Source organism: Mus musculus, chromosome 7 (genome assembly GCF_000001635.26).
Source record: "Mus musculus strain C57BL/6J chromosome 7, GRCm38.p6 C57BL/6J".
NCBI classification, from domain to species: Eukaryota; Metazoa; Chordata; class Mammalia; order Rodentia; family Muridae; genus Mus; species Mus musculus.
Genome location: NC_000073.6, coordinates 109,855,502 through 109,869,343, shown reverse-complemented (window position 1 = coordinate 109,869,343; position 13,842 = coordinate 109,855,502). Strand labels below are relative to the sequence as shown.

Genomic DNA, 13,842 nt, shown 5'->3' with positions numbered 1-13,842 from the left:
AGGCCCTGACACTTATGCACTGTGTGCTGACTGCTGTGTGGGAGGCAGAGGTACCTAAACTAGCCAGGGAGGTGGTTTAAGGATGACTCTAGAGTTGGGGGTGGTAGCTTATCCCTTTAAAGCTCAGCACTCAGGCATTGGAAGCAAGAGGACCAGGCATTTAAGTTCATTCTCCACTGCACAGGAGTTTGAGGCCAGTCTGGGCTACCTAAAGACACACACACACACACACACACACACACACACACACACACACACACACACGTCAGGTTATAAAAGCTCCTGGGTGCTGTACTCAGGATGCACTGGTTTACGAATGCTTTCTGGGGAGTCAGACAGAAAGGTCCCACATTTGGTGTTATACCTTGTGACCATCTTGAAGCTGCTAATAATTTCATTTTCGACAACTAAGGGTTTTGTTTTAAGTAGGGTTTCATTATGTAACCCAGGCTGGTTTCAAAACCACAATCCTCTGGCCTCATTTCCCTGAGCACTGGGATTCCAGGTGGGTACCTTGACATTTGGCTGGATGTGTGCTTTGTACATGAGGTCTGGTGAATGATAGGACATGAAGCAGGCACTTGAGATACCTGGACCACAGAGTTGTCACTTGTGGGCTCAAGAATGTTTGCCTGGTGCTTGCGCATGCCTTGATGAATGCACCCCCTTGTGGGGTTCTTGGGCCCATGCTGTCTGAGGAGGCTGTGGAAATAGCAGCTGTGCCACAGAAGAAAGAGAATCTGAATGGGGGCAGTGTGGAGCCTTTCCTGGGCTGTCTGCACCAAGATTAACTCTGGTCTGTGCACCGGAGACAGCAGCCGTGGGCAGGAACAAGGAATGTTTCTAATAACTTATCACAAAACAAAGCAAACTCATGGACCTTCAGGTAGAGCAAAATTCAGGGAATTAGAATTCCCTGCGAGTTTAGAATCGGTGGTGTATACAACTACCATAGCCTTGTAAAATAAACACAAACACACTTAGAAACCAAGGATACATAAGGAGTGTTGCATTACTAACAATTAACTTGTAGAACTTCTTGAGGTTAGTAAGCAGAGGAAACAGGGAATGGAGTGAAGACAGCCTGTGGAGTGGAAGAAAACCTGTGCTCGATGTACATCAGAGTGCAAAAAAAGTGAACCAAGAAATCAAATAACTCCATCAATAAATAGACGGACAGTCCTAAAGATGTGAAAGACAAGGCTCACCAAACAAGCACTGGAGCTTGGCAAATGAATTCTCTAGAATATTTTGGATCAGAGGGAATTACAGGCAGTTGAGGAAGACAACAGGATGCTATGTTGGCTTGCAGCTAACTTCAGCTTGGGGATTAACGTTATAGAATTAGGGAATAAGTGAACGTTCCAGAAACAGGATGTAGGAAGAAGATCCCAAGAAGACAGTAGGGGAGGACTTCTCAGCCAGGTGGGTGGGAGGCCAGCAGTCTGGTGTTTTGAAAGCCTGGGAGGCCTCATCCCCTCAAAGGCTGTTGTGTAGCAGGGACAGACAGACTCTGAAGCCCAGTGATGCCAAGTCTAACCTAGGTATGGGACACTTATGCTGTCTCTCCAGAACGGCAAGAATCCTAGATATTGCCTGGGCCACCTGCCTCTTCAGGCCTGGTCATGGCCTACATCCTGCAGGAGTGGAGGTGACAGGGAGAAGGCGCATTTCAGACACAGTTCCTGTGGGGACCTCAGCTAGACAACAGAGGGCAGAAAGCAGCTAACCCCAGCCACTTCAGGCTCTGACAGTGGTGATATTTAACACCCCCTCCCCATCTTTCCCCTATGGAAATTTGAAGTAAAAAACCATATTGACTTTAATTTCAAGTGTCAGAAAGGTTGCCCAGGAGTCTGGGAGCCGACAAACTCAAAACAGGTTTGTGTGGAAACCAGAACAAACAAAACAGGATTCAGAACAATTTTTGACATCTGAACCAGTTGTGAATTTTCTCCAGGTACCATAACAACAACAACAGCAACAACAGCAGCAACAACAAAATGACCCTTTCAGGCAAAAAGCACTAGGCCTTATTATGGATTTATATTCCTGGTGATACATAAACTTGGAGTAACGGAGCAGGGGATACAAACGACAACTGTCTTTACCAGGCACGAGGGTGCTGGAAGAGGCTACTTAGGGTTTAATGGGCAGCTTTATGTATTTATGTGCTTTGACTGAAGAGCGCTGTGCGCTGTGCCACACAATGGGAAGTTTTGAGTTGGATTTTAGAAGAAATAACTTTGATCATTTCAAAAGCAATGAAGCCTGATGCACGCAGGAGAAAAGAAGGCGGTAATTTATGGCGACCATTAAAGACACTCCGACAAAGGCTGGAGGGAACATTTCACTAAGTGAAGATTTACAAATGTGTTAAAACAAAACAAAACAAAAAAACCCACCCTTCAAACTAGAAATAGCCAAGTGTCTCTCTCAGCAGCAAATACAAAAGGAGTGGGAGGGAGGAGCCAGAGACAGAGAAAGGGGTGGGACCTGACTGCCTTTACTGGAGAGGAAAGGTTAAAGGGAAAACACAGGAAAGTTCTTTTCTCAGAGTCTCCATCCACAGCAGAATACATAACATTCCCCAAAAGACAGGCTCAGCCTGGCCCCTGAGCAGACACAGGCTGGGGTGGCAGACAGCTGCTCAGAGAGCTGAGGTGGGAAGCTGTAGCGGTAGCCAGACCCCCTAGAAGATGTGTGTTCTTGTACATGTGCTAGGTGGGGGGTTTTGGTGAGGTATTAATAATAATAATATCAAGGAGTTAGTGGTGTGAATACACACACACACACATATATATGTGCAGTATATGTAGTAATGAAGATGTATGTAAATATTCACAGGAGAAAATGAGTAAGAACCATTCAGAGAAATCCAAATTCATATCTCTGCGTATGGCCTTCTGTTTCTTCCATCAAGGGGTCCCTAAAGCATTTGTTCCTAGAATGATGCAGACTGTAATGGCCTCAGTCACCGGAGCCTGGAAAAGATGGGAAGGCCTGGGCGTGGGGAATAGGTGCTGGCCATGGCCTCTATTTGCAGCTCACCATTTCTGATATTTATAAGTTCCTGTGGGTCATAGATACCCCAGGACAAAGTTTGTGTGTGTGAGGGGGGGAGGGGAGGAGAGGGGGGAGTGGAGAGAGAGAGAGAGAGAGAGAGAGAGAGAGAGAGAGAGAGAGAGAGAGAGAGAGAGAGATCGTTCTCACATCACAGCTTCAGGGTGACTTTGGAACTAAGGTATCAGCGAGGTCTGGCTAGGGCCAGGCTCAGGCAGTCAAATGTGTAATAGCCTGGGCAAAGCAGCTGGGGTCACTCAGATAGCCTTGTTCTGAGTCCTCTTGTATGTGGAACCCCAAGAAAATGTTGCTGGAGGGGTGCTGGGCCTGGGGTCCCATTGTATGGGTACTCTCCGAGACACTCTCGGGGCGCCCTGTGACTTCTTCAGTTTGGAAGGACCGGGTCAAGTTGGAGGGCACTGGGCACAGGGGAGCCAAGACTCCGCGAGCGAGCGGGAGAGCGAGCGCAGGGCTCTGCTGACAGCGGCTCGGGCCACGGCGGCCGCGCCCCCTCCGCCCCGGGCCGGGGAGGGGCCAGACGGGCGGGGCGGCACTGAAGACCGTGTGAAAATGAGGCCGGGGCTCCGGGGCGGGCGGGGCCGGGGGTGTCGCGGGCGCAGAGGCCGGGAGCCCGCACACGCCTCCCCGCGCCGCTGCCGCCGCAGGCTCTACGCGGCTCTGCGCTGCGGCTGCCATGGGGGTCGCGGGTTGCGGTCGGCCTCGGGAAGCCCGGGCGCTGTTGCTGCTGCTGCTGCTGCTGCCGCCGCTGCTGGCCGCCGCCGTCCCTCCCGACCGGGGTCTCACCAACGGGCCGTCCGAGGGTGAGTGTGCAGCCGCGGGGCGCACCTGGCACGGCGCAGGACAGGGACTCCTGAGTCCCCTTGCCTAGTCTCTCGATCCGGAGAGCCCTCACCCTCTGTCCCTGCCATCGAAGGGCTGTTGACCTTTCCCGCCCTGGTACCTATGTTTTTTGTTTTTGTTTTTTTCTTTTCTTCTGAAAAGGTTCTCTGAGAGTGCCTGTTGTCCAGTATCTGTTGCTGAATGGGACTGGGGCCCAGGGTCCAGCCCCCCTTGTGTGGATGGGGAAACTGAGCTCGTGGCAATTTGGCCCCCTTTTTTCCTTTGGGGCTGATAAGTTCTGCTAGCTCCAGGATGAGCTGCGGAGACTTCTGTGGGCACGGAACTGTTACTGTGCCAAGACCTGGAATGGCCCTAAACCTCCAAATTTGGAGCAGCCATGTAATAGAACTCTGCACAGTCTACTTTGACTGAACTTAAAATTCTTTCAAAACTCGTTCGCTTTTATCTTCATATCCAGGAGTGGTATCGACTCTGGAGATGCTTTGGCTATGGTGGGTTTGCAGGTTGAGAGAACTGGCAGGGTTGGGGCTGGGGCCTCTGGGACACTATTCCTACCTTGCACAGTCTGAGGGCTCAGGATGCTGTTTGCTTGAGACCAGGGAAACTTCCACCCCCACATCCCAGACTCAGAAAGCTGAGAGACAGCTGTCTTGGCGGTCTTCTGGAACTTTCTAGCCAACTCTGCTCTTTGTTCCTCTCCCTTAGCAGGCAGTCTACTATATTCTTATATGCCAGGCACGGTGCTGGCTTGGCATCAAAGAGCTAATTCAGTTGTCAGGTCACGGTGGAGAGACAGGTGAGGGTGGACAGGGACAACCCTGCATACTCTGTGCTCTGAATGAGCTAAATACATGGGAGCCTGTGGTGGGAACATCTACCTGACATTAGGGGATCGTGGCTCACTTCCAAGAGGAGGTGCATCCACAATCTGAACTGGGTCTTGGAGGCCAGTAAGGGCAGCCTCCTTACTTGGCTGATTCCACTTGGAAGAGTGCATCTGGAAATTGGCCTGGGCATGGTATCCTTTATCCCAGGGTGTCGTAGCAGTATGGGGGTGGTTGGAGGAGTGGAGAGGGGTGGGCTTGGGGGAGGTGGAGAGAAAGAGAGAAAGAGAGAGAGAGAGAGAAAGAGAGAGAGAGAGATCACTCACAGCGTGGATAGCATAAAAGGTGCTTGCTGTGTTCTTTTGCAGATGTGGATGAGTGTGCCCAAGGGCTCGATGACTGCCATGCTGATGCACTGTGTCAGAACACACCCACTTCCTACAAGTGCTCTTGCAAGCCTGGCTACCAAGGGGAAGGCAGGCAGTGTGAGGGTAAGTGATTTGGGCAGTGGGTAGGTGGGCAGCGGGGAAGCGGCCACCTCCTTAGCTTTTGTAGCTCCCGTTGGCTAAATGACTCCTCCTATCTTGAATTCTGCCACCTGCTTTTTGAAATGATTTTCAGATCCTCAAAGGGCTGGGACATTGGGTCCTTTCCCGAATGGTTACAGTTTTCTCTGGCTCCAAACGTCCTTTTGTGTGGCTCCTGGAAAAGGAAATGCAATGCTTTGCTGCCTTTTGATTCCACTCACCAGGAGAGCCAGACAGAGCTTCAAGGACCCTGCCTCCCTAGAGACTAAGGACTGGAGTTCTGCTTTCTGCTGTCTCTGTCTGTGGTTTTGGGCTGACTGATTATGGGACCTGCCAGGCTTTAGAACTCTACCCAGGCACTGCCTTATTTGAGTGGCAGGTTGAGTCTGGAAAGATATATGCAGAGGGAGATTTTAGTTCTTCAGCGCTGCAGACCTGAGATCCTGAAGTCTGGACTCTGCCCACTAGGGATTAGTTCAGCGACTGAATTCAAGCTCAGAACTGAATGGAAACTGCTCTCACAGGAGAAAGCAACATGTTAGCCCTGACAGGGCTCTTCAGGGAACTTTGGGTCATTTCCATTGCTCGGTTTTATGGATGAAGACACTGAGGACAGGAGACTGGAGGCCATAAACACTTGATTAGTGTTTGGGTGAGGTCACAGCCTCACCCCTGCCCCAGCTCCTGGTCCCTCACTCAGCCTGCAGCTGCCTCTCTGGTTGCACAAGACATCCCTATAGACCTGAAGAGAGGTATTTGAGCTCAGCTCCGATGCTTCTTTCTGCCTCTGGACCCAACCTTAGTGAGCATATTGGAGGCCTCTTTCACTCCGAGAGCTTTTAAACTCTTAAAAATTAAAGCCGGGCAGTGGTGGCGCAGGTCTTTAATCCCAGCACTTGGGAAGCAGAGGCAGGCAGATTTTTGAGTTCGAGGCCAGCCTGGTCTACAGAGTGAGTTCCAGGATAGCCAGGGCTACACAGAGAAACCCTGTCCTGAAAAAAACAAAACAAAACAAAACAAAACAAAACAAAACAAAATTGAGCTTATCTTCTGGTGGAAGTTGATCTGAACCTCTGCAAATACCAAACCTACATAGTAAGGTAGGAAGTCTTGTCCAAGCCCTTGGAAAACCACACTAACTTCTGAGGCCGGAGGAAAGTGTAATCCCTGTCTATTTGGGTGGTGTTTGATGTCTTGATGTTTGATTCAAGTCTTGATGTTTCAAATGACCCTGTCTCACCACATGGCCTCTGAGAAGTCCAGTTCTGCTTTATGTAACACCCAGAGGTACCTGGCATGTGTGGTAGACACTCATTCTTGCATTTTGCTGTTGTTCTTGTTTTGATTTTGAATTATTTGTTTTTTGAGACAGGGTCTCATGTGGCCCAGCATGGCCTCAGACATACAAGCAAAGCTGATCCCCCTGTCTCTGTCTCCCAAGTGCTGGGCTTGTAGGTGTATACTGTGACACCCAGCTATATTTTCTTTGCATTTGTTTGTTTATATTTTAATTATGTGTTTGTGTGTGCTTGTATGTAGATATGTGCATGTGAAGGCAGATATTCTTGAAGACCAGAGGTGTCAGCTCCCTCAGAGCTGGAGTCACCCGCAATTGTTAAACCTGTGAATGCTGGGAACTGAGTTCACATCTTTTCCAAGAGCAGTACATATTTTAACTGCTGAGCCACCTCTCTAGCCCCTATTTTTCTTTTACTTTAAAAAAATTTTTTTTCTTTTTAAGGGAACTTTTTATTTAGAAATACTTTCAGGCCAGAAAGATTGTAAAACGATGCAAAGCTCATAGCTATTTGCCACACATCTTACCCCAATGCTATCAGCTTACAAAAAACGGTACAGTCACCCAAACCAGGAAAGTAACAATGGCACAACACCATTTAAAAACAACTGTAAACATCGTTCGGATTTTTATCAGATTTCCCCTGTTGTTCTGTTTCTGCTTCAGAGTTAATTCCAGGTCCTGACCCACATAGCCAGTACCTGTGTCTCTTGTGATTCCTCAGTCCTTAATCTGTCTTTGTCTAGAACATCAACTTATTTTTTTTTGAGACAGGGTTTGTTGTAGCTCCAGCTGGCCTCCAATTCCCTCTGTAGCTGAGGAATTGATGCCATCAAACTCCTGACCAGCCTGCCTCCACCCCTAAGTGCTACATTCCAGGCCTGTGACCCCTTCTCTGCCTTAGGTGATACTGAAGACTCAACAGTGTCTCTCATGCTAGGCAGTTGTCAGCTGCCTGATGTGGTTGCAGGTTGCTGAGAACTGAACCTAAGTCCTTTGCAAGAGCAGCAAGTACGCTTAAATACCAAAGCCATCTCTTTGGTCACAGTACTGATACTTCTGATGAACACTGTGGTTTCATTTGTTTCATAATAAGAGGCAAAGACTTGATAGAGCTTGGCGTGGAGGCTGTGCTAGAAGGATTGCCAAGGCTAGAAGGTTAGCCTTCAATAGGACTGTCACGGAAACACCACAGTGACTTTCCCGGGAAACCACATCAGTGATATATGACGTCACTATGTCCCATCGAGGTGTTGCTAACCTTTTTTAGCAACCAATTTAAGACGGTGTCTGTTGAGCCGGGCAGTGATGGCGCACGCCTTTAATCCCAGCACTCGGGAGGCAGAGGCAGGCGGATTTCTGAGTTCAAGGCCAGCCTGGTCTACAGAGTGAGTTCCAGGACAGCCAGGGCTACACAGAGAAACCCTGTCTCGAAAAAACCAAAAAAAAAAAAAAAAAAAAAAAAAAGGGCTGGTGTGTGCTGGTTTCTCTACTGCCAAGTTACAATGATTTCCTCCCTGTATTGCTGTGGAAGCAGACCGGGGGAGGGGACTGTTGACATCAAGTCTTTGTTCACTGATTTTGGTGTCCAACCATGGATCTCGCCTGCAGCAGCTGTAACTCTAATATGCACCCCCCTTGAAACTCCGCACTGGTCCCCTCCCCTTATGCATTTCAATACTGTGTTTTTTTAAAAGGAAGATATGCCCCTTCTTGCTCATTTGTCCGTTTCTTCATCTATTTCACTGTATATTGGTGTTATATCAGTATTTATTTTCAAATTGTTCTAGCTGCAGCAATTGGAAGCTCCTCCTCACTGTTAGCCTTTTGAAATCCTTTTTTTTTTTTAAGAATTTCCTAATACTTTATATTACAAGGTCCTCCATAGCGTCCTTATGCTTTCTGCTTGCCCTGGAACCCACCACGCCCCACGATGGCTCTGGTTCCTTTGATGGAAAAGGACAAGGGTATACAGAACCCAGGACCTGCGCGTGCGGTGTTCTCAGGGAAGCCTTGTTCCTAAGGCTCCTCAGTGCCCAGAGCGGGGATGTCTTTGCGTGTGTGCTGTCTGCTCATTTTGTTTGCTTTTCTGAGACAGGCTCTCTCTTTTATGTAGCTCTGGCTGTCCTGAAACTTGCTATGTAGACCAGGCTGGGCTCAATCTCATAGAGATCTACTGTCTGTCTCCCAAGTTCTGGGATTACAGGTGTGCACCACCATGCCTAGCTTATTAATTCTTTGTTTTCTTCCCTCTGAATCTATATTTAAACTGTGGGCAGCACTGATAGTTTGACTCCTGTGCTAGAACCAAGTCACTCCGGCCTTGCAGGTTTTTCCTCGCACAGTGGGAGATCCAGTTCTTACTGTTGTGTTGTGCTTACCTTTGTCCAGCCTTAGCAGCTACAGGGCACATTCACAGGATCACTGATGCCTGGCCCTGTGAGGACCCCAGTTCCGCTAACCACAGTATTTATTAACTAGAGTACAATACGCAGCAGTTAGTGCTTTTACAACATCCAGTAAGTGGTTGCTCAGTTATCTAGGTTAGCGCTTTACGGATGTGTCTCGGCTATATTTTAATTCATAATATACTTAGTTTGTTTCTTTTTTTTTTTTTTATCTCACTTACTCATTCCCATCCCCGACACCTCCTGGCTATTTGTTTGTATTATTCACATAAATAAAACCTCACTGCATTTCTTCGAGTCAAACTGTACCAAGCTCGTACCCTTACGCAGGTGGGGTGCTTTCCTGCCCCCCTCACCCCACCCCATGGCTCCTCTTTCTGCCCCTTTCCCCTCATACCAGCAGTTTTCTGTTTATTCTTCCTTTATGTCTTTTATACAAATAAGCAAATAGGACCCTGGTTTTTTTTGTTAATGAGTTCTCAGCTGCATCATGTAGATACCATAAATCTCACCACTTTTATATATAACAACCCATAGATTTGTAATAAATCACCTGAGTCCTGCAGCCACACATACAGAGTTTTCAAACATGTTGCTTTCTCAGTAATACCCACCATGCACACTTCATTTCCAGTCCTTCTCCAGTCCCAGCTGCAGCTAACTAGCAATGCATATCCTTCCTGGATGTGTCGTGTGGACAGACTCCTTGAATCTGGGTTCCTTGTATGTGGATTAGTTCTCTCAGCGTGCTGCTAGGGAAGTAGTGTCACGTGCACTCTGTAGCCATACTGCCTCTTTATCAGTAAGTAGTCTGTTGTACAGGCATACCTCAGCCTTTGTTTGTTCTCGAGACAGTCTTGCTACATGAACCAGGCTGTCCTCAAACTCACCGTGCAGCCCAAGCTGGCTTCAAGCTTGTGACCTTCTGTCGTTTTCTCCTTTTTTTGAAAATGGAATTCTTTCTCACATAATCTATCCAGATTACAGTTTTCCCTCCCCCAACTCCTCCCAGTTCCTCTCTACCTCCCCTCTCATCTGGATCCTCTCCCTTTCTGTCTTTCATTAGAAAGCAAATAGACTGCTTTTATTTTTAAACACAATTTATTTATTTTTATGTTCATTGGTGTGTTGCCTGCATGTATGTTTGTGTCAGGGTGTTTGTGTCAGGTGTATTTATTTTATAAATACAAATAAAACAAAAAACAAAAACTAACACAAACACGAACAGGACAAAACAAGCAGAAGAAAAAGAGACCAAGAGAAGGCACAAGAAACAGATGTAGATGTAGAGACCCACTCGTTTACACACTCAGAAATCTCATAAAAACACCAAACTGGGAAGGAGGGCAGGAGGGGTGGGGTGGGCAGGAGGGAGGGAGAGACAGAGAGACTGAGTCATACAGAGACAGAGGGGATAAAGTTACCAAAAGGTGGGGGCGGGGAGTGGGAATCCCTGACATGGCCTTATGAGACCAAGAACCTCCAAAGATGCTACCGAGTTTGTTCTCTGTTGGCCGTCTGCTGCCGGGCAGGCAGGTAGGCTGGGCATGACGTCCATCCTTAAGAGTAGTAGTTTGTTTTCCAACTGAGACTCCCTTGGAGAAAAGTAAAAATTTCATTTGCAAGTGGTTATCAGTGGAAGATAGTTTTTGGGTTAGGATGGGGCTTGTGTCCACTTCCTTCAGCCCGAGGGCCCCATCTGATGCCAAGCTGTACACTCTGACTTAGTCTCTGTGAGTTCATGTATGTGTCGGGACTTACTCCGGTGTCCTCCAACCCTTCTGTCCCTTAACTCTCTTTACCTCCTCTTCTGCAGAGGTCCCTAATCCCTGGGGCAGGGGTTTGATGGAGATATAATGTTTAGGACTGAGTGTCCTAACCTCTCATCTTCCATATTATCTTGGCTGTGGGTCTCTGTATTTGTTTCTGCGCTCACTTCTGTCCCATCATCTTCTTATCCTTAGACTATTTTCTTGAATTTAAAATATTCTACACTTTCTTTTGCATTTGGATTTTTTTTCATTTAACAACATATTCTATTAATTATCCAATTCATTTCATAGAGACTTTATTTATTTATTTATTTATTTATTTATTAGAGCTACATAGTACTCCATCAAGTGAATATATCATGTCTTACTTAGAGTTTCTATTGCTGTGATTGAACATCATGACCAAATCACCCTGGGGAGGTAAGGGTTTATTTCACTCACAGGTTCATATCATTCACTGTTCATTATTAAAGAAAATCAGGACAGTGTACACACAAGGCAGGAACTTGGAGGAGTGCTGAATCCAGGCTCACTCCCCATGGGTTGCTCAGCCTGCTTTCTTATAGAACCCAGAACCACCATCCCAGGGACAGCACCACCCACAATAGATTGGGCCCTCCCTTGTCAATAACTAATTAAGAAAATGCCTTATGGCTGGATCATTTGGAGGCATTTTCTCAATTAAGTGTCCCGTGTTGAGATAACCCTAGTTTGTATGTCAAGTTGACATAAGACCAGCCAGCCCATGTCACATCCCTTAAACTACTCTCCTAAATGTGGACTTCTGGGTTCCTTCCAGTACTTTGTAATCTCAAACAATACAACAACGAAGACTGGTGCTTGCTTATTTTTCAGTTTGTGTGGATTCTAAGAAGTGGGTAAATGCATACATAGATCTCTCAAAGGAACAGCACCTGCTGAGCTTGCCTCTGCTTTTCTTCTCAGACATGGATGAATGTGACAACACACTCAACGGAGGCTGTGTCCACGACTGTTTAAATATTCCAGGCAACTATCGCTGCACCTGTTTCGATGGCTTCATGTTGGCTCATGATGGTCATAATTGTCTTGGTAAGGAAAACATTTTCCTCTCCCCACCTTCTACCAGCCTCTTTCTTTTTGAAACCTTACTCATGAAAGCAAAAATGGGGTGGAGGGCCCTGGGGTCCATTTCAGTCAGTAGAGTGCTTGCCCAGCATGCACAGAGCCCCACATTCCATCCCCAGCAGGGCAAAACCACAGTGGTAGATATCTGTAATCCCAACGCTCAGGGGACAGAGGCAGGAGGATCAACAATTTAAGCTTATCCTTAGTTACAGAGCAAACTTGAGGCCAGTCTGGGCTACATGTGACCCCATCTACATACATAAAAAAAGACAAAAAAGTGACCCAGGATCATGGAAATGTGGGTTTTGTCCCCTTAGACATTAGACTATGTGACAGAAAACTGGATAGATAAATTTAGTCCAAGGAGATGGGTGGACATTGCCACTACTGTTTATTGATTTCTGGCACTGACTTTCTCGCCTTAGGTGTTCTGGTGAAAGGACCCCAACTGCCCTTTAAATACTATGTCTTCATTCTTGCTTCAGATCTGTGTTGGGTCACAGCCAGGTAGATCCTACACTTTTTTTTTTTTTTAAAGAAGTCAAAAGCTTTCTGTAAGCATCCTCTAAGACTTCCACAAGGCAGACATATCAACTGGCACTGCAGTCCCTGACATGAGGAATGCAGACGGTTCCTCCTGCTCCTCGTGTGAGCACTAGATCAGAACCTAGAAGCCCTCCTGCTGGATGGGGCTGAGGCTGCATAGTTTGGGAGGATGCTGCACACCAGGCAGGTGTTTTGCTTTGCTAGGCTCATGCTGTCAGCCCTACAGAAGGACATTATGTTGATGGGCCTTTCTCTGGCTGACCTCTTGGCCAACTATGGTCTGTCTCAGATCTTCCTTTAGAGTATGGTAGGAATGGTCACTTGATCAAATGCCTTGATGTCAGCTTAAGAAGCCATACAAGTGCCAGGAAGATGGCACAATTGTTGCAGTACCTGCTGTGCAAGTATGAGGGCCTGCATTTGGATCCCCAGCATCCGTGTAAGAGCTGGGCATAGTGGTGCACACTTGCAACCCTGGCACTGGGGAGGTAGAGTCAGGCAGATCCCTGCGGCTCATTGGCCAGATGACCTAGCCCGGTTAACAAGAGACCTTGACTCAAAATATTAGTTGGAAAGCACCTGAGGAAGACACTTGGCATTGATCTCTGATCTCATACACAGGCAGACACCCACCTGAACACCCTCCTCCCAAGTCTAGGCTGGACTTGTGTTCGAAAAGTCGTGCTCTGGAGTAGGAAAGGAGGAGGAAGGGGAGGAGGAGGAGGAAGAGGAGGAAGAAGAAAGGGAGGAGGAAGAAGGAGAGGAGGAAGAAGAGGAAGACGGGGAGGAGGAAGAGGAAGAGGGGGAGGAGGAAGAGGAGAATGTTCTCATTTGAGATTCAGTTCTGATAATTATATTTCAGTATTACCTATCTGGTGTGGACCTTTCCTGTCTGAGCCCCCATGAGAGAGGCCCAAGCCATGTGGACTTCCAAGCCTGCAGCTGTCAGTCAGATGTCATGGGTGTCTAGGGGAGTATAAACTCCTCCTAAGCAGGTAGCACTTCAAAAGCATACATTTGAAGACAAGCCTGAGAGCAGAAATAAATCACAATGATTTCAAAAGTCAGACAAGACTTCAGTTTGTTGGACAGCATACATTCTAGTGTCGTGGTTATAGTTGACTTCCCTTTGGCTTGCCAAAAGCATCATTTTGAGGGTTAATATCTGATGGCTGACCTGGTTCTTATTGTGGGATATGGGCTTCCTGAGAGCAGCAGGCTGGCCGCTGAGCCATCCAAAGCCTAACAATGTCAGCCAAGGCCAAGTGGGGCTTTCTGAACATAAGCATGACCATAAATTTCCAGGCCTAAGATGGCTCAGTAGAATGTCCTTGTCACCCACTTGGGGTTTCTTCATGGAGTCTGCCAAGCATACGCTAAGTGTGTATGCAAAGACTGAGGGCTCCTTTAAAAGAAGGTAGTGGAGAGGTGGAGATA

At 47.4% G+C, this 13,842-nt stretch overlaps 1 protein-coding gene across 1 annotated transcript in view; it reads left to right on the top strand.

Annotated features, from left to right (window-relative positions):
* Window positions 1–3,664: 3,664 nt before the first annotated feature.
* Scube2 (signal peptide, CUB domain, EGF-like 2) overlaps window positions 3,665–13,842 on the top strand; it is a 66,990-nt gene continuing 56,812 nt past the window's right edge. Inside the window, exons 1-3 of the mRNA NM_020052.2 lie at window positions 3,665–3,884; window positions 5,117–5,239; window positions 11,698–11,823. Coding sequence (NP_064436.2) covers window positions 3,758–3,884; window positions 5,117–5,239; window positions 11,698–11,823 — 376 coding nt within the window. The 5' untranslated portion in view covers window positions 3,665–3,757. The remainder of the gene's footprint in view (window positions 3,885–5,116; window positions 5,240–11,697; window positions 11,824–13,842) is intronic.